Source organism: Maniola jurtina, chromosome 8 (genome assembly GCF_905333055.1).
Source record: "Maniola jurtina chromosome 8, ilManJurt1.1, whole genome shotgun sequence".
Classification (NCBI taxonomy): Eukaryota; Metazoa; Arthropoda; class Insecta; order Lepidoptera; family Nymphalidae; genus Maniola; species Maniola jurtina.
This window is the reverse complement of record NC_060036.1, coordinates 9,668,728-9,689,351: the sequence shown is the minus strand read 5'-3', so window position 1 is coordinate 9,689,351 and position 20,624 is coordinate 9,668,728. Positions and strand designations below refer to the sequence as shown.

The 20,624-nt window shown below is 36.3% G+C and overlaps 1 protein-coding gene across 1 annotated transcript; it reads right to left on the bottom strand.

The window, feature by feature from the left end:
* Positions 1-5,306: 5,306 nt before the first annotated feature.
* LOC123867550 (protein AAR2 homolog) lies at positions 5,307-8,978 on the bottom strand. The gene is made up of 5 exons (XM_045909634.1): positions 8,607-8,978; positions 7,870-8,072; positions 7,114-7,353; positions 6,911-7,037; positions 5,307-6,277 (listed from the first exon to the last, which is right to left on the bottom strand). The coding sequence occupies exons 1-5, from the start codon at positions 8,813-8,815 to the stop codon at positions 5,860-5,862; spliced, it is 1,197 nt and encodes a 398-aa protein (XP_045765590.1). The 5' UTR covers positions 8,816-8,978; the 3' UTR covers positions 5,307-5,859.
* Between the last annotated feature and the right edge of the window lie 11,646 nt (positions 8,979-20,624).

Genomic DNA, 20,624 nt, shown 5'->3' with positions numbered 1-20,624 from the left:
TAACATGGTGTTATACCATAGAGTAGCAAACAGAGGCAAAGCTTCTAAGAAGCGAGCAAAATTTATAACTATTTTGGTAGGGCTGGCACTGGAGGATACAATTTAATTAACAATAGTTATTTGTTCAACAAGATGGTAAAGTTTGTTTTTGTTGTGATTGCCTAGTTTAAATATCGATCTTTAAATATCGATCGATAGATCTAAATATCGATTTTGAACGAAATCAGTCAATTTAGAAAGAATTATAAATGGTGCCAACTTTTTTAAATTTTGGTTACAGGTTCCTATTTTGTGATCCCAGGGAGCTCTAAATATCGATTTTGAACAAAATCGGTCAATTAACAAAGAATTTCAAAATGGCGTCGACTTTTTTAAATTTTGGTAACAGTTTCTTATTTTGTGATCCCAGGGAGCTCTAAATATCGATTTTGAACGAAATCGGTCAATTAACAAAGAATTTCAAAATGGCGTCGACTTTTTTAAATTTTGGTAACAGTTTCTTATTTTGTGATCGCAGGGAGCTCTAAATATCGATTTTGAACGAAATCGGTCAATTAACAAAGAATTTCAAAATGGCGTCGACTTTTTTAAATTTTGATAACAGTTTCTTATTTTGTGATCCCAGGGAGCTCTAAATATCGATTTTGAACGAAATCGGTCAATTAACAAAGAATTTCAAAATGGCGTCGACTTTTTTAAATTTTGGTAACAGTTTCTTATTTTGTGATCGCAGGGAGCTCTAAATATCGATTTTGAACGAAATCGGTCAATTAACAAAGAATTTCAAAATGGCGTCGACTTTTTTAAATTTTGGTAACAGTTTCTTATTTCGTGATCCCAGGGAGCTCTAAATATCGATTTTGAACGAAATCGGTCAATTAACAAAGAATTTCAAAATGGCGTCGACTTTTTTAAATTTTGGTAACAGTTTCTTATTTCGTGATCCCAGGGAGCTCTAAATATCGATTTTGAACGAAATCGGTCAATTAACAAAGAATTTCAAAATGGCATCGACTTTTTTAAATTTTGGTAACAGTTTCTTATTTCGTGATCCCAGGGAGCTCTAAATATCGATTTTGAACGAAATCGGTCAATTTACAAAGAATTTCAAAATGGCGTCGACTTTTTTAAATTTTGGTAACAGTTTCTTATTTCGTGATCCCAGGGAGCTCTAAATATCGATTTTGAACGAAATCGGTCAATTAACAAAGAATTTCAAAATGGCGTCGACTTTTTTAAATTTGGTAACAATATCCTGTTTTGTGATCCTAGGGATCCTTAGATATTGATTTTGAACAAAATCTATGACAGTTCAAGAAAATAGATTTTAAACACTATTTAAATTATTATCATTAACATTAAATTAAATGAAAACACGACGCGCGACGTGTACTGCAGCCCCTGAGCTTGAGCACAGGCCGAGCCGATATAAACCGATTTCTCTCCGTACGCGACGTAGCGCCTGTGCTCACGCACACACGCGCCTCAAGCTTGTAGTAGTGTACCTATCGTAGCGCGCTTGTATGAAGCTTTGACTCTGTTCGCTACTCATGTGGTTATACAACGCAATACCACACTAACAAACACTCGTACAAACATACAGACAAGTATATACTCACACACACTCACACACACACATGGACGCACGCACACACACTTTTGAACGGTTTGAACGGAACACGGTTTTGAAATTGAAATTGAAAAAAGTGTAAGAATTTGTAAGAAAATATTTAAAAAAGGTATATCAGCCGGTTTTTTATTCCAGCTCTTAATACATGTAAAAACGTCCAATCTGTTCATTTACTTGAGCCTTTACCCTAGTACCTAATTATATCGACCGCCCCATATCAAAACAAAGTAAATGTCATTTTTCCGAAAATCGTTTTATGTCATAAGCCTAACTTTCATAGTATGTCCCGTTGTATTGTAAGGACACCCACATTAAAGTAAAATTAAAAGCTAGTAAGTCGCTTTGACCATTTTAAAACATAGTAAGTCTATGAACTGGCTAGGTTTTTTATAGATTAATGCGCCTTACTAAGTTTTTCAAAGGAATTAGATAAAATAAAATAAATATCACCCATTATCTAAATACCATGTCAAAACAGTAAATACTTAATGATGCATTAAAACTTAAAAGTAAGATAGGAAAAGTCAATGACCTCTACATGTCAACTGTTAAATATGGCTTGCAAGGGAAATACTTTGCATACTTACAATATGTTATTAAGGTTACTTATGTTTTTAAGGTTCCATATCTCAAAAGGAAACACGGGACCCTTATAGGATCACTTTGTTGTCTGTCTTTCTGTCCGTCTGTCCGTCTGTCGTGTCTGTCAAGAAAACCGATAGGGTATTTCCCGTTAACCTAGAATTATGGGCAGGTAGATAGGTCTCAACTCTCATAGCCCAAGTAAAGGAATAAATCCGAGAACAAATTTCGTGATTCTAGATCAACGGGAAGTACTGTATAGGTTTTCTTGACGGACGGACGGACAAATGGACAGACAACGAAGTGATCCTTTAAGAGCTCCGTTTTTCATTTTGAGGTACGGAACCCTAAAAAAGAAAGTGATGCACATCTAATGAATAAATGTGTAGGCCAGTCTTCACACTAAAATATTTAAACCCCTTTAATTTAAAAACTGTCATAGCCTAGTGGTTAGAACGTCCGCCTCCTAATCGAAGGTCGGGGGTTCGATCCTGGAATCACGCACTACTAACTTTTCAGTTATGTGCGTTTTAAGCAATTTAATATTGTATATCAAATCTTTGAAAAGAGCAACCGCCGAGTTTCTTGTTGAAGACTACGGCCTAAACTTCTCTTGAATTTAAACCACTTACTAGGTTTTGATCTGAGAAAGAAATTTGACATAAATTGACAAAATTGAGAGACCTAAGCTTGTATAAGAACACAGAAGTGTCATAATTCGTGTTCACTTTGCCTAACGTCTCTCGGAGAGCAGAGAGAGATTTAAACTGTTTCTTATAATCACTGGCCATATTTCAAATGCGAAAGTGTGTTTGTTGGTTTAATATTCAATCACGCTGCAACGGAGCAACCAGTCGACGTGGTTTTTTGCATGGATACATTTAAAGACCTTGAGAGTGACATCTCTCTCCGCATCGTATTCTTTATTGCTGAGGGTTGTGACCTCTTTCCATTATTCCTACATCTAATGGTAGGTTTTCTTGGGATAATAATGCGGTGGGTTCAAAGAGCCTACGGAACTCGACTAGAAAAACGAGATTTTGACTCTTAGTTTTAACGGTTATGAATTAGTTATTATTATCAGTGATAAAATTGATTAGGGCTGCCAGGTAAAATGACATTTATCTCGGAAAATCAAAGAGTTTCCACGAGATTTTTTCCAAGTTTGCGCTACTAAGTACATATATTATGAAGAGGAAAGGTTTGTTTGTTTGTTATCGATAAACTCTGAAACTACTGAACTACTTGCACTAAAGACATAATCATCAACATCAACCGACAGACGTCCACAGTGAACATAGGTCTTTAATAGGGTCTTCCACATGCTACGGGTTTGCGCCGCCTGAATCTTTGCGCTTGCGCTTGACGACAATCATGCTTTAAAGAAAGCAATGATGAGGTCCAAGTTGGAGCACGCTTACCTGGAAGATGCCTATTCACTCTTGGCTTGCAGGTATCTATGGTATATATGGCAGGAAACACGGCCGCCGAAATGGCGTTCCAACCTTTAGGCTCTCCCCATTGCCCGCAGCATGAATCTGAGCTTCCTTATGATGGTTATATTATGTACATATAATATCTCATAAGAAATCTCTAACACACAATCCAGCTAAGTAAGTCCAATTTCGAAAAAAGCTAGCTAGCCGACAAATCTAACTCAGGCAGCCTTCGGGAACCTTCGAGATGTCTCTGTCCAAAATTCCTCAATGCTTGAAGAACAGTCTTTGAATAGTGCATATTGTCAGTGATGAAATATGGATCCGAAATATAGGTCTTTTTTTTGTACACAGGAAATGCCTGACGCATACCCCTCCGTCATGTGGGGCTTGCACCAAACTTGCACTACTACGAAATCCATTTCGGAACACGGCACCCGGAACGAGGCGCGCTATCTCCTAACATAGGTATAATACCTATTTAGAACACTTACTATCTGTCATCATAATCTATGACAACCTCCGAGTATTTACCTGGTAAAACCGTAACTTTAGAATAAAATTTAGTATATAAGCAGGCTTCATTTAGAAATGAAAAAATCCCTATTTTATTTTTCAACGATTATAAACACAACTTTCATTCAAAAATAATAAGCTTATATTCATTTTAAATAATATTTTGCGACGAAATGACGCGCACAGTCCTTCCGCCATGACAGTCCAGTGGACACTGAATTCCATAGAGCGCCTGCAAGAAAATAAATAGCACAGGAAGTTTTTTGGTTAGTTTTAGATTATTTAAGAAACGAAAAACATTTAGTATAAAACTAACAGTTAAAATTGATTGCTAAACCTAAACATATCATTTTCTGGAGGTTGGCTTCAAAGTATCAAGATGTTAAAGAAAACTTTTACAGAACAAGTTGCGAACAGCAATGTTTTCAACTTGGTTTTTTTTTATTATTGGGATAATGTATACTAAATTAAAAAAGGCCCTTATAATCTTCACAAACTGAAGTTTTTAATTGCATGTATTTAATAGCTGTTAATGCTTTAGAAAAATAAACAATTTACTTCAAAGTACAGCATTTTTGCGATTTGTCAAATAGCAATTACCTTAAGACAAATTGTTTTAGTTTCATTAATTCCTAAATATATTTTAACTATTTGTTAATAAGTAATAGGTAGGGTAGGTATATTTTATTGAATGATTCTTATTTTTAGGGTGCTGTACCTCAAAAGGGAAAACGGAACCCTTATAGGATCACTTTGCTGTCTGTCTGTCTGTCCGTCCGTCCGTCGTGTCTGTCAAGAAAACCTATAAGTAAAGGTATAAATCTGAAAACCGTGAATTTGTGGTTACATCACAGAAAAAAAAAATGTTTTAATTTTCAAAGATAACTATACCAAGTGGTTATCATATGAAAGGGCTTTACTTGTACATTCTAAAACAGATTTTAATTTATTTTAAAGCATAATAGTTTTTGATTTATCATGCAAAATGTCGGACGTAATATACCCGAGTAGGGAACCCTCTGTACGCGAGTCTGACTCGCACTTGGCCAGGTTTTTTAGAGCATAAACCTAGTATATAGTAGTAATAGTATTTATAGTACTTACTCATACAACTAGATTAATTAAAAAAAAAAAAACCAGAATAAAAGTAAAATTTATTTGCATAAAATTCCATTTGAAAGTAGTCAATTTAAATCTACAGCTGTTGTACACAGTACACAATATGTAATCTTAGCAAATGCTATGCTATACAGATGTGGATATGATTACAGTATTACCATAAGTACTAGGTATGGTACTTAAAAAAAAATACTGCCAACGCCGCGCATTCCGCGCGAGGTCGTTTATCCATATGTGATTGCTTTACAGTGCTTCAATTTATTCAGATGACAGAGATTTAGGCTGAAATCTATAAAGCGCACTTTGACTTTGCTCTGACTTAAGATTGAGTTAAAACGAGACAGATTTATGTGAGAGATATAGCTCTGTCTCGTTTTAACTCTGTCTTAAGTCTAAGCAAAGGCAGAGCGCGCTCTATAGATCTCACCCTTAGACCGGCTCAGTGTCAGCACCGGCTTACTTAGTAGCTACGGACCTTCCAAGTCGCCATGTTAGCACCTTTAGACCTCAACTTATCTGGTTTTCAAATTATGTTTCCTGCCTATCGCCATTGCCATTATAAACTAAAATTTAAACTTATTCAGTAGCTTCATTTAATTTGACTATGACAGGTCTTTCATCTTCATCATCTGTGTCCAAACCTGTGAAATCCCATTGTAACTTATCAGTTAAGTTTTCCTTCAATCTCTCAATCATTGTTAACAGTCTCCTATCAACTTTGCTGATGTATGCTGTCCGGAAAAATTCCCGTAGTTTTTTATAAACTAAATTCTTATTCATTACAATGTCAGCTAGGAATTCTTCTGGCATTTCTTCTATCTGTACTTCAATGGTTCTAATGAAATGAAAGAATAAACTCCTGTATTTGTGGATGGCTTCATCACAGGAGCATATCAAAATGACCAGATTCTTCCAGTGGTTTAAAGCATCCAAGGAATGTCCAATTAAGAAACATAAGAACGAAAATTGTAATTCACCAATGATGTGAAGCGGCCTGAAATTATTGGAATTGATTAATTTCAGTAGTTCAATCACACTAATATTATAAAGGCGAAAGTTTGTATGCGTTTGTGTGTGTCTGTGTGTGTGTATGTGTGTATGTTTGTTACTCCTTCACGCAAAAACTACTGGACGGATTTGGCTGAAATTCGGAATGGAGATAGATAATATCCTGGATTAGCACATAGGCTACTTTTTATCCCGGAAAACCAAAGAGTTCCCACGGGATTTCGAAAAACCTAAATCCACGCGGACGAAGTCGCGGGCGTCAGCTAGTAAACAATTATTTATTTATTAATAGCTAGATGATGCCCGCGACTTCGCCCGTGTGAATTTAGCTTTTTAAAAATCCCATGGGAACTTCGATTTTCTGGGATAAAAAGTAGCCTGTATCCGTGTCCAAGTGCTATAATCTGTATCAAATAAATTGTGCCCTTGAAAATAAAAATGGATTATTAAAATTCCATGGGGACTCTTTGATTTTTCAGGACAAAATTAGCCTATTTTTGTTCCCGGGATGCAAGCTAACCATGTAGCCATTAAAATCAGTTAAATGGATGGGCTGTGAAATGCTAACAGACAAACAGACACACTTATGGATTTTATTGACATAAAAACCAACACATACTCATCATGCTGTGCAATCATTAGCTCCAAGGCATACGACTGATCTAAATAGTGCTTGGTAATTTCTTCTGGAGTTGCCCCTGGGGGATACTTGTCTCGAGGTATTTCTGTAAACCGCATTGAAGCCCCTGCAATACAATAAGTTTACAGGTATACTGATATTGATGTGTTTATAACTTATTTAGTCAATCAATAAAATTTTACCAGGGGCAGGTTTTAAATTGGGAAGCATTAATTCCTCTTTTTCTTCTTGTGTTATTCTTTTGACTCTCTTAGCATCAGACTGGCCTGCAGAAGAATCATCACTGTTTTCTTTACTAGTATCTGGTTCTTTTGGTTCAGTCAATTTTACTCCTTTTGGCCTCTCCTCATCACTCATTGAGAGCAGTTCCACAGATGATCTAATAATTCCACTCTCTGGTGACAGTTTCTTTGCTAATGCAGCTGTAAAACAATAGTTTGTTAAATCCACTCAAAATTCAAAATGTATTTATTTCATGTACAACAAGTAGTGTCTCCTATGCTACGTCCATGACTCTACTACTGGTTCGGAAAGAAAATTCTACTGAGCAGAGCCAGCATGAAACTCAAGAGTTAGTCTATTCAAATAATAAAATATACAATATTATCAATGTAACAACTTGTCATAGTATATTGTGGACAATTGAAGGCTCAGGTGGTTGCTACCTAATAATAAATAGCCTCAACTTAAATGTATTTTAGAAGCAAATACTCAGTTCCACAAAGGATTTCTGTATGAGTACTTCTCTTTTTTATTAGCTTAGCTTAGCTCTGATGTGTAAGAGTAAGCTAAGCTATGAAAAGTAAGCTATTCTATTAATAGATTTTACTTTCACGCTCTTTGTATATTGTAGATTCTTGGTGGAGAAGCAGTTTTAAATAAATGTCTATTTCAAAAATGTACTAAATATATTACAGTTTTATATTAGTTTATAATACCTGTGATTTGTGAAGTTAGAAGTTGCCATTTCTGCCATATCTCATATGGATATGGTGCCAAATGCCTGTCCAAATTAAGCAAGTTGTCTTTAAGACGTTGGATGCTTTCATCACTGATTTCATCTTTACTTATGTCTTCCAAATTCTTGTCCCACATTTTAACAAGAAATTCTTTTTTTTTAAAGTGATGCATAAATCCCGACCTGGAAAACATTAAACTTAGTAAATCTGTACATATAAGGATAGGGTTAGCCTAGTGGATAAGAAGTCGGCCTGCTATCCAGGGGGTTCAGGGTTCAATCCCAGGCATGCACCTCTAACTTTTTGGAGTTAAGTATATTTGAATCAAACACATTATTAAATATCACATGCTATAATGGTGATTGAATGGTGGTGGTGGAAAATATTCGGAGGGAACCAGCGTGCCTAAGAGTACTCTATGATATTTTCAAAGGGTGTGAAGTCTACCAATTTACATTTGGCCAGTGGACTATAATCTAAACTCTTCTCTTTCTGAGACCAGTGCATAGTAATCATACAACTTAAACCATTAAGTTTAAAAAATTAAATATTTCAATTTCACATTTAGACCTCACTAAAAAAGAATTTCCAGATATTCCACTCGAGCAAAGACAGGCAGGCTGGCTAATTTTAGATTGGGGACAAGATTATATATAAAATATAGCGATATTTTTAATATTTTAGCGCACTCTTTAAAAGATTCACATAAAAGGTACCTTGGTGATACATCGCCGGTTCCTTTACTCACAGCAGAATAATGTACATAATGAAGACCCGGCGGAATCATCTTTATTCCTCGGAAATCTTCCTCTGTATTCCAACATTGCATATCGATACCAAATTGCGTCTCCTCAGGTACTCCGAGAAATACAAACGTTCCCCCTTCAAGGAGAAGCTTTTTAGCGACGTCCTGGTCCATATTCATGTACAAATTTTACCAGAGATCAATAAAATGTGATATTTATTTGATTAATAATAAAATGTTTATAATTCCCATTAGTCCCACAATGCTTACAAAATATTCAATATTGTATTTCTAATACCTAATTATATTTATATTTTATAACACAAGCATAGTAACTAGTTTCACAAATCGCAATTTGACATTGACATTTGACATGATGGAGCCCTTGAGTTGAAAGTCACAGAGTAGAAACGGGTAACATTGGTATCACTGGTGTAGCGGGAATTTAATAGGATACCAACTATGACTTCTTATAATATAATAGTGATGCCAATGAAAACTTTTGAAACTAAATGTAATGTAGGTAAGTAAGAAGTTATACCTATAATTCCTTGAGAATAATAATGATTGATATGTGATTAGGGTCTATCAGAAGCTACTCGTACCGTCAAGTCCAATTTCTCCATCTTTCTTAGTAGGCATGTAGGTACCTATTTCTTCAACTAGGTATGTAGGATGAAAAATCGACAATGTGTTCAATGTAGTTACCTACCTACCTACTTACTAACCTACACGTTACTTTACATAAATATGTAGGACCAAAATATAAAAGTAAATAAAATAAGTAGGTACCTACCCCCAGTATGCATTATTATGTACATATTTAGATAAATGCGTAATTCTCGTAATTTACCGACGAGTAAAGGTAGGTATTTCCACCAAAAATCCGTCTGGAAATTTCGAGTTACCCTCAAGTGGTTAACACAAGCCTGCTGTTAACTACGGCACCTGATTTTTTGTTTTAGTGCAGATTTTTTTGCCTAATTATTTTCCAACAGGTGACGAATTCCCGTCTCGAGCACCACTACAGCGAGACGGTAGCGGCAATCAGAAAATAGAGTTTTAGTTATCGTTTGCAATTACGTTTGGTTTTCACGTACCTGGGTAACCTACCCCGTGTGCACACCCGAATTACTTTCAAAAGAGAGTAGGTATAGGTATGAGAACAATAATAATTGACTGTGGAGTAAAGTGGAAGAGGGACGAAACCTACTATTTCGAATAATAAATAAGCAATCGCAGTTTGCTTTAACAACGCACTGGCTGCAATTACTTTTATACCTACATGGCATAATCACAGAATATTTGGCATAATAATTTGCAAATCGAATCTTTGATGACACTCCTTTGTGTTTCGCCGCAGTCGGGTAAAAATAGCAAACGCCCATTTCTAGCTGGTCCTTTTCTATAGAGCATCGAAGGTCATACCAAACCAGAGCTGGTATATTCATATTTTGACGATTGAGGAAATTGAGTAAAGCACCAGTAAAAGTTTATTTGAACAAAAATCTTTTCAATACCTTTTAAATACCTACTCAAGTGTTTTCTAGATGAATTCTGCATATTGATGTCCCTGAGATCAATGTTAGAAAGGGTTCTTACGAAGCCAAAGTTTGAGAGCCTCGATAGCTGAACGGTTGAGGAGCGGACTGAATTCCGAAAGGTCGGCCGGCGCGGTTCAAACCCCATCCGTTGCACTATTGTCGTACCCACTCTTGGCACAAGCTTTACGCTTAATTGGAGAGGAAAGGGCAGTCATTTGTCATGACTAGCATGGCTTTTATTCTTTAAAATAAAAAATCAATTAAAAAGGCGTGACACAAATTGGCTCAAATATTCAATACCTTTCTGACAATCACTGGATCAAAAACCTGAGATTTAGGTACATAAGTCTTTTTGTTCTTCTCTCCTGGGTTTCTTTTTCTCACTTAGACGTAGCCGTCTAGCATGGGCAGTAGATAAAAATTATATCCCCCGATTATATCCACTGATGTCATACAAATCAGTGGATATAATCGGGGATATAATTTTTATCTACTGCCCGTGCTAGCCGGGCTGGTGGACATACGTATGCCACTCGTCACTCTCCATGCTACCTATAGTACGCGACAGGTTGAAATGGCAATCAGGGAGGGAACGCCCCACACACCCGCACAGCCCCCGCGCTAAACCGATGTGGTCGAGCGCAGGTGACGTGCTGGTGTGCGGGGCGTCTCCTGCCTCATAACCCGATAGCCATCTCAACCTGTCGCGCACTATAGAATGTCTCGAGAGGTTCTTATTGTCCTGTTATCGTGTCTACAACTGTCAGAAGTTTCTTTCGGTTTAACTAGTTGTAATGGTTTTTGTAGTATTTACATAAGTACAGATTTTCATAAGGTGGACGGTCGAAATTACGTCACAACGCTCACAAAAAAATGAATTTTCAGTAATTCCACCGTCGAGAACCATGGGGCAGATCAGTTAGTTTTTATTAAGTTTTTATTATCAATTTTGTGATCTTACTAAATACGGTTAAATAAACTTTATTCTCATTAAGAATTTAAAAAAAAAATCACTTAGATATAGGTACATGAGAAAGAATATTACTAAATACAGGATTCTGTTCTTATGTATCTTGAAGCTACAAGGTTTCTCGGTGTTTAGTATAAAACAATACCACCGCGAACTATGTACCTACTACCTATAAGTTGCGTCGAAGCTCTCATACAGTTAGGAAAACTTTTAATAGTGTTTATCTCCCAAGGGAGTTTGAGACGCGCCGTCGAATTACATCTACTGTGTACAGCGGTATTATCAGACAAGTTATAATACTTCTATTGCCCTAGGAAACATTAGAATAGAATTGAACTGAATTTCGTTCATTCAACACCCAAACACATACGGAGAGTAGGCACTTAAGTGGGGTCCCTCCGTCACTCGTTCCATACAAACGTAGTTCCAATTTCATTAGAATATTAAGCAATCAAAGTCCATGAAATTTTGCAGACATATTCTAGAAACTAATATCTATGCCTGTGGTTTTCCAGATTTCTGTTAAAATATTCGGTTTCAAAGGTACGCGGTTTTAAAAATTCACATACAAATCTTTGAGCCCCTGTAATTTTAAAACTACATATTTTTAGAAAAATCTAAAACACCACAGGCACAGATATTAGTTTCTAGAATATGTCTGCAAAATTTCATGGACTTTGGTTGCTTAATATTCTAATGAAATTGGAACTACGATTGTATGGAGTAAGTGACGGAGAGAGCCTTGTTAAAATATAACTTAATTAGTGTCTAAAATGTGGTGCCAACCTCTTGTTTATATTATATACTAATAAGGGTCTTTTTTATTCGTGACACACATTTCGTGAGTTAAGCAAATTCAAATGTTATCATTGTAGGTACGAACTAACCAAAATTATTAAGTAGGTACTTCCTACATCCATGGAATACAATATATTTATATCTAAAATCTATTTATATTTTCTTGAATTAGAAAAGCTGATAAAATAAATTATTCTTAAATAGCTTAATGTGGGTTGAATGTAAATGGAGCCTGAAATAAAGAAACTGGATCAAGTTAATTAGTAAGAGCGTTCGTTGGCGACTAATTGCATTTTTTTGCTGGAGGTTTTTTGAAAAGAACAAAAGTCAAAGAGACTAGAAATTGTTAGTGAAATGTTAAGGTATTTCCTACACACCTAAATGAATGCCTTATTATTATGTTATGAGTAAGGAAGTATCAAATTTTGGTAAGCAGAAATTTTTATTTTGTCGACTAAAGGTCAAAGCTCATTGGTGCCACCCGACCATAAGGTTTTAAAAATGGTCTACGCCAGGAGTAGTCCGAAATATCTTCTTAGGATGAACGATGCACGAATGCATAGGTAGTTACCTAGGTTGGTATGTACTATGTAGGTAAATTTTTATTTAGATTATTTACAATGCAATGCCCCAAATGGGGAGGTATGTAACCTACCCTACTTATAATGTAGGTATTTTTCTTTGTCAAAGATTTTCACGTCTTGTTATAATGTGCAATGACTCTACAGTCTACTTGAAAAAAAATAATATGAAAAACAAATTAAAAAAAATACAAATCGCTTGGGGGGAAAATAGATGTTAGAGAAATCTAGTTTTAATTGTACTCAAAACAACCACTACTGAGTTATTAACTACGCAATCTGTTATGTTTGAATAAATATTTCGATGTTAAAAAATATTTTTATTTTATTCACAGGCTCTCAACATAGTGTACATTCACTAAATTCGAACATAGTGATCATGTTGCCGCTAACGAGAACAAAACGGACACATCACCTACAAAAAACTTACCTAGGTAATTCTATAATTTATTGCCTACTAGGTCTTAGGTCACTTCTTAGGTCTACTTAGGTCACTTCCCGTTATCTTCTGGTCGTTAGTCCAGCGGGATGGAGGTCGTCCCACACTGCGCTTGCTGGTATGCAGTCTCCACTCCAGGAATACGTCTGGCTCAGCGGCCATCGGTTCTGAGCCAGACATAGTGCTCACTGTCAATTGATGTCACCTCAGCATGCTAATTCGTTCAATTATGTCGATTATACTTTCGTTCTGCTACGGATATGCTCGTTACGGAATTTGTCTCTCAGAGAGATACAAACTGCTACTTTGCACGACTTTGAACTTATGGACAAGAACAACTGTAGGTAAATTATAGGAAAGTTTCAATTTTACCCTTTGGTATTCGTTTTTCTTCAGGCTTTACTTGTAGCTTACTCCTCTTGCTTTGTTGCGATCGTTCCGGCAGCAGAACTAGTCTAAAACTGGATTGGAAAATTGAACGTTTGTTTTGATTCGGAACCTGTAGTTGCATTTCAATCCTGTGGATTGTGGACAAATTCAATTTTCTCCGCGCCAATAGCGAAAACAATAACCGCAGGACTAGAAGCGGATTAGGAGAGAAGAAATCTGAAATAAACAAAACCTTCTGGTTGAACAATGGTCAATAGTCTGAAACGTTTTCGATGTGTAACCTTTCATTAAGCAAACTAAACCAGTTAGTTAAACAGTGGTCAATAGATTCATGAGCCAATTAGCAATGAAACGTTGCCGAAGTGTAACCTTTTTTCAAAAGTTACAGTAGCATAAAGTGTAATAATACTTAAGTACATCGAAATTAGCCAGATTCGTTGTTAACTGCGCTTATGTTAATTTAAAGCGTCTCATAATACATATCTACTAATTATTATTATTATAGATTATTTCCGCTTGATAAACTTTTTATGTATCTACCTGGTCTAACATGCCTCAGGGATTTTGCGACACATGTAGTCAGTAGTGCCTACAAATAAAGAGTAGAGAATATTGTGTGGCAGTTTCTGTTTCGAGAGTTTTAGTTTAGGACGCATATATCGCGATCCCTTGGGAGTTTCTATCCTTAAATTTCCGATGAAAACAAAGAATCCCGGAATACAGGTTCGCGAGAGCGGAATGGAATTTACATGCTAATTTCCCAGGTGTATATCGCGAGACTGTATTTGTCAGCGATATCAAAAATGAAATACCAAAATGGCAAATATCTTCCATCATAGTCACGTAATTCAATTAGGGAAGTGTTTGTACAATTTTATGTACCTACTACCTACGGAAAAGTATTGTAGTTTTACGTTTGTACTATTGGATCATGGTAGAGATACTTTAGGCCTCATTCACAAGAGAGCTTTTTTAACGTCCGTTAAAAAAGCGATCAAATAGAACGAATGCATTCCCAAGTATCTGTTTACACGTCAACGCTTTTTTAACGCGCACTTTGTACTTATTTTCAGCGTCACGCCGGGTTTTAACGCAACCCTTTTTTAACGCTCGTGCAAATTAGGGCTTAGGTTATCTCTGCATCGAAAATTATTCTTGCTAAAGTCCATAAGTTGTGCAGCAGTTAATGTTAAAAATCAGTCACTGAAGGGCATATAGCAAGCGCACCGGGCGCGTGGATAAGGCGCTATGAAGATATAAATGTATGGCACTCTATGCAAAGAAATTGACGCTCGGTGGGTATTTGTTGTACTTATTTCATTCTTTAGACTATAGAGCATCATACCTAGCCTATCCATTTTGTCATCACACAGCGTCCTGTCCGCCGCGCGTCCGGGGCGCTTGCTATCCCTACCAAGTTCCTTAGAGTTTGGAGCGCACTTAATTGTATTGTTGAATTTATCAACACATTTTTAATTAATAGACTCATTTCAATAATCTTAGCTGCTGCAATCACGAGCACTCAGTCAGTCAGTGTAGCTGTACTTACGACTGAGAATGATTATAAAAACCGGTCAAATGCGAGTGGAACTTGCATGCGAAGGGTTCCGCTTCCGTACCACCTTCCCGTAGCATCTCAAAACACTTTTTGTGATGTAGGTATACGGTAATCACAAATTCACAGTTTTCGGATTTTTCCATTTATACTTGTGCTATAAGACTACCTGCCAATTTTGATTTCCTTCACGAGTTTTGACTCGACGAGTCCTGACTCTTGACAGACAGAAATCTAAGTGATTGTTACAAGGATTCCTTTTTTTTCGTCTGGAGATACGGAACCCTAAAAATATTCAGTGATATTGCAATTTTAAAGGCAATGCACAGTGAACAGATTGACTAGGGCGGATGCAATTACAGCAGTTACCTACAGCAGAGCTGGACAAATGCGAGCTATTGTGAGAAGCGGGGAGCGGGGCAATTTACGAGCGAAAATTCAATTTTGTTTAAATTCATTACTTTGTATTTGCTAGTTTAACTGAGAACACTTTTTATTACGCTTGGAAATGAAATAGCACGAAATTGTATTTAGTGTTTGCGGTCAACCGATCAAGTGCGAGTCTGATTCACACTCGACGGGTTCCTTACCATCGACAAGGTAGGTATACCTAACACTTTTGTTTTATAGCAGATATTATCATGCTATACTCAATGTCTTGAGTGAGCGCGTTTAATTTCTTCTTTCTAGTTTTGCAAAAGAAAGGCCTAGGCACCAAGTTTGCCAGTGATGCTGGCATTTATTTATTTATTTACAGAAATAGTTCTTAGGTAAATTCAGGGCTCGGATATGAATTATTGCCGTTAATAAAAACTACACTATTTTTAATTATGATTTTAATAGTATGCTGTTACACACAACAAAGACGTGTGAACTGCCCGCCAACACGCCTGTCCCATACCCTCACCATGTCACCCCGCATTTTTTTTTATAGAATATTAGCCATTTTAATCATGACTAACATTGCCCTTTCCCCTCCAACTAAGCGTAAAGCTTGTGCTACGAGTGGGTACGATAATAGTTCAACGGGTGTGGATTGAATCGCCAACCTTTCGGATTTCATACCGCTCCTATAACCGCTGAGCTATTGAGGCTTGTGTTGTAAATATGAGCGAGCACTCTAGGCCGCGCTGTCTAGTTCGCCTTTATTAATGAGCCGGCCCTGTACATTTGGTTGGACACCCAGTGCTTTGCAGAGCAAATGCTAAGTTTAAACGAAACGAGCAGTCTCCATCCAATTACAGCCTCGTTCACATTGACGCGGACGCCTCGCTTTGAAAGGGCTAATCAATTTACTTCGTGATTCAGGTCAATTTTAAACTTAGCTTTGCCTGTGACCTGTTAACGCAAATTTTCAGAAGGTTAAAGGTTACAGCTTTCTACTGTTTCGTTTAACTTTTCCATTGGAATTTCAATTAAGCCCGCACGAAACTGAAAATGAATGAAATACAAAAGAATTGTGTAAAAACCTAGAATATTTCTTACGATACGTATTACTTAGGTACCTACTAATTTTGAATTAAACTCATTTATGAACCAGACCTGTATACCAAAATAACAACGAAATTAATATAAAAATTAAATTAAAAATTTAAAAAACCCCCGACACATAAACCTCTAAAAAGTAAAAAAATAATAGGTAAGTATGTATGGGCCCTTTAAGAATAGTATAAATAGTAAAGTTTTTATCCAAGCGCTCGTTGCGCCAGGGGACCGCTACCTATCATAAACTATGAAAGTCATCTGTTGTAGAAAGAATAGTCTTTAGCGGTCCCCCGACGCAACGAACGCTTGGATAAAAACTTTACTATTTATACTATTCTTAAAGGGCCCATACATACTTACCTATTATTTTTTTACTTTTTAGAGGTTTATGTGTCGGGGGTTTTTTAAATTTTTAATTTAATTTTTATTTCACGCTTTTTAAACTTTTATTCATAAATTACCGTTTATTTGTGCCATTCTAAAACCCAATTTCTATAATAATATAAATCCATCGATGTATTAATCCAATAAGGCAGCTAATATCTCTTCAAAAGTAACATCAATGTTATGTTAATTATACGTTCCATGAAATATTTTTGACCGAACATCACTAAATCAAGAATTATCTGAATGACTCACATAGTTTAACACGACCAAAACGAAATATCTGTTTCTAACATGTCGTTGCTTTAAAAATGTACCCATTTTACGTAGTCGTATAATAGTTCGCTTTTCAAGATATACCTACGATTAAATTGAAATCGACTTTCACCCGATGAAATAAGGAATAAATTGGCTTGTATTTCATTTTGTTTATTATTGCATGTAAAATTTTTATTTGACATAACTTTCAAAAACCGGTCAAGTGCGAGTCTGCCTCACACATGAAGAGTTCCGTACAAGTTTTTTTTTATGTAATGACAATTCAGTTGTCGGATTTTTCTGTTTACTTGGGCCACAGGAGTAGAGTACTTGGGCTATAAGATATTGCTACCTGCCTTTCATGATTCTACGTAAACGGGAAGTACCCAATTTATAATTTTTGATTCTCTTGAAAGATGACACACAGACAGACAACGAAGTGGTGAAGGAAAACACCGTCAGGAAACCTGCATGCTTAAGAGTTGGCCATAATGCTCCCTCAAAGGTGCGTGAGGTGTGCCAATACGTGCTTGGCCAGTGTGGTAGCTTCTAATTCTGAGAGGAGACTTGTGCTCAGTAGTGAGCCGGCGATGGGTTGATCCTGATAATGATGAATTTTAAACGTATTTTGTCAAAGTAAATAAGCTGAGTTCAAGCAGATAAAATATAAAGAAGGTGCGCCTAATGCATCATCCAAACCTGCGCGACAAAGCGACTACGATGCGGGAACCTCAGCCGCGCGGAGGGTCATCGCCTCCCACGATATTTAATGATGCCATGCACACCTACGCGACTACAACTGTCGAGGCAACAACATTTTTTTTTCTCTACAGATACCTACTGAACCCATCGATGTCTATGGATAGGCCCTTAGAAGAAAAAAAATGCGCTCACAAGTTAAAGAGAATTGGCAAAAGTCTCTTTATCACGCATCAGTCGGCCGCACACGCTTTATCGTATCGCACGTGTTTTTGACTGTCGAAAATGCCGTCATGTGCGGTCAAATCTTGCAAAAACCGTACGGAAATCCATCAAAAAAAAGATGGAATAACATTTCACTCGTAAGTATATCGTTTTCTCATTTAATTTAACGTATAAGCTGGGTATATTTTTAATTTTGCTATGATTAAATATTTGCCGCAAAAATATCGTACAATTGGAATACAGAAAGAATGGAGTCGTGTTATTTTTTTTTAAGTAAAACTTTTTATTCGCGTATGACAGACTACTTATGATCATGAATATATTTAACTATGATTGTATGTTTGTAAGTATTTAACTAATGTATGTTTGTATATAATTAACTGTTTTACTATGTATGTATATTTGTACTAGTAGACTAGCGATGTTTCCGATATTCGCATCCTCACCCGCAATTGTGAAGGTTACGCATTGATTTGGGCATCCACATCTGCATCTACAATAATAATAATCAATGCGGATAGTCACGCGGATGCGGATGTTGCAAGTCGCGAAAACTATATATGTATGTTTGAGTGTATACATGCTTATATGTATTTTTTATGTATTTAACTATGTATGTTTATGTATGTGTTTAACTATTTAACGATGTGTGTATTTTGTATGTATACGTCGTACGTATGACGTAGCTATATTTTAGCGATTTTGCGGGCATCCGCATCCGCAACGGCGAAGCTGCCGCATTGATAGAGGGTTCCGTACTACAGAAGTTTTTTTGGTTATGGTTTATATTATTACATATTATTTGTGAAAATTCTTTGTTAGATTCATTACATGCTCATATCTGCACTAATAATATTTTTAACGCAAAAAAAAATTGACGAAATATTGCACAAAACAGCTCCATTCCATCCTTGATCTTTTTAATAACAGAGAGTTGACGCTCGCGTCAAATTCACTGATGAGTTCAATGACGTAATATTTATTTTTTTATAGGCTCATTTTTGTAAACGGATTTATATGGTAATGGCGTATCCTTATACATCGATGACTGAACCCTAAAAATAGTTTGACTATGGTTTGGGTTTGGGTTGATTGTTCGTGGCCTTTGGTTGACTGTTGGATATTATAATTGAATTGATGTTTTCTCGTTTAACTGTGATTATAATTTTTATTTTATAAATTAGAAACTCCGCGCCTACGATCCAAAGTATCGGAGTTTTCCAAAACATTATTTTCAAATAAATAATTATGTATCTAAGCAACGTCCATCTTGACAGCTTGACATTTGCCAATTGACATAATATTATGAACCTCTGTTACAATAGTGAAAGATCCCAGGGCCACCAGCCGTCACGTATTTTCTGACGAACGAAATGTGGACGATTGAGTAGTGTTAGTATGTACTAAGAACGCATGCCTACAGACCTGCTAGCTTGCTTAGACGGCCAATTTTCAGGTATCAGGTAATCAAGGTACATAAATACATTACTTACCTCACGTAAATTCTCCAATTTTTTTTAATTTTTAGCTGTTTTTTTAAATATTAATAATTAATTGACATAAGTAAACTATAAGAGAGTGAGAAAGAAGTCAATATATCCTAATACATGTCTTACTCAGTCTCATGCGCGTAGATAATGATCCCCTCGCGCTCAAACCCACAGAGGCATTAAAATTGAATTTAGGGGATGATTGGCCCTCTGGATCGGTCTGTCTTCTCGTAAAAGGTTTTAAAATAGTTGTCTGGTGGACATATATAAAAATGGAGCATCAGAATTTACGTGCAGTTAAGTAATTACTTATTTTGGGAGCTTTAAAGCGTCTGCAAAGCAATACGGCCGACGCGGGAAGTGTCTGGGAGTATTGGCGACATATTTTTAAGGAAAATATACGTAAAAATCAGTTTGGAGAATTTACGTGAGGTAAGTAATGGTTTTATGTACCTTGATTATCAGATACCTGAAAATTGGCCGTCTAAGCAAGCTAGCGCGTAGGCTAGGCATGCTTTCTTAGTACTTACTAACACTACTCAATCGTACATATTTCCTGTGTCAGAAAATACGTAACCTCTGGGGGTCCTGGGATAAAAGTAATAAGAAAACCAGGAAAGAGCTGATAACTTCCAAACGGCTGAACCGATTTTCTTGGATTATAACTAAGAACACTCTCGATCAAGCCACCTTTCAAACAAAAAAAACTAAATTAAAATCGGTTCATTCGTTTAGGCGCTACGAGGCCACAGACAGATACACAGATACACAGATACACAGATACACAGATACACAGATACACAGATACACAGATACACAGATACACAGATACACAGATACACACGTCAAACTTATAACACCCCTCTTTTTGGGTCGGGGGTTAAAAATATACCTACCTAATAAAACAAACTAGGGATGAAATTGTTTCAATATGAAAAGTGTCAAAATATACCTACCTTAGAAAATACATTCCTAGAGCAAACGTTAAATTACCTTTTTGGCAGTATGATTTTTTCAGGCACGGTCACTGCAAGGATTATCAGAAATTCCACCCCTAGACGGGGTTCCATAGGTGATGAAAGTTTGTACGAAAGTCAGTCATTTTTCAAGTTAAGTATATCCTTGAGAATTGATATTTGGGTTTTCGAAACAAAATACTTGGGTCTTCGGT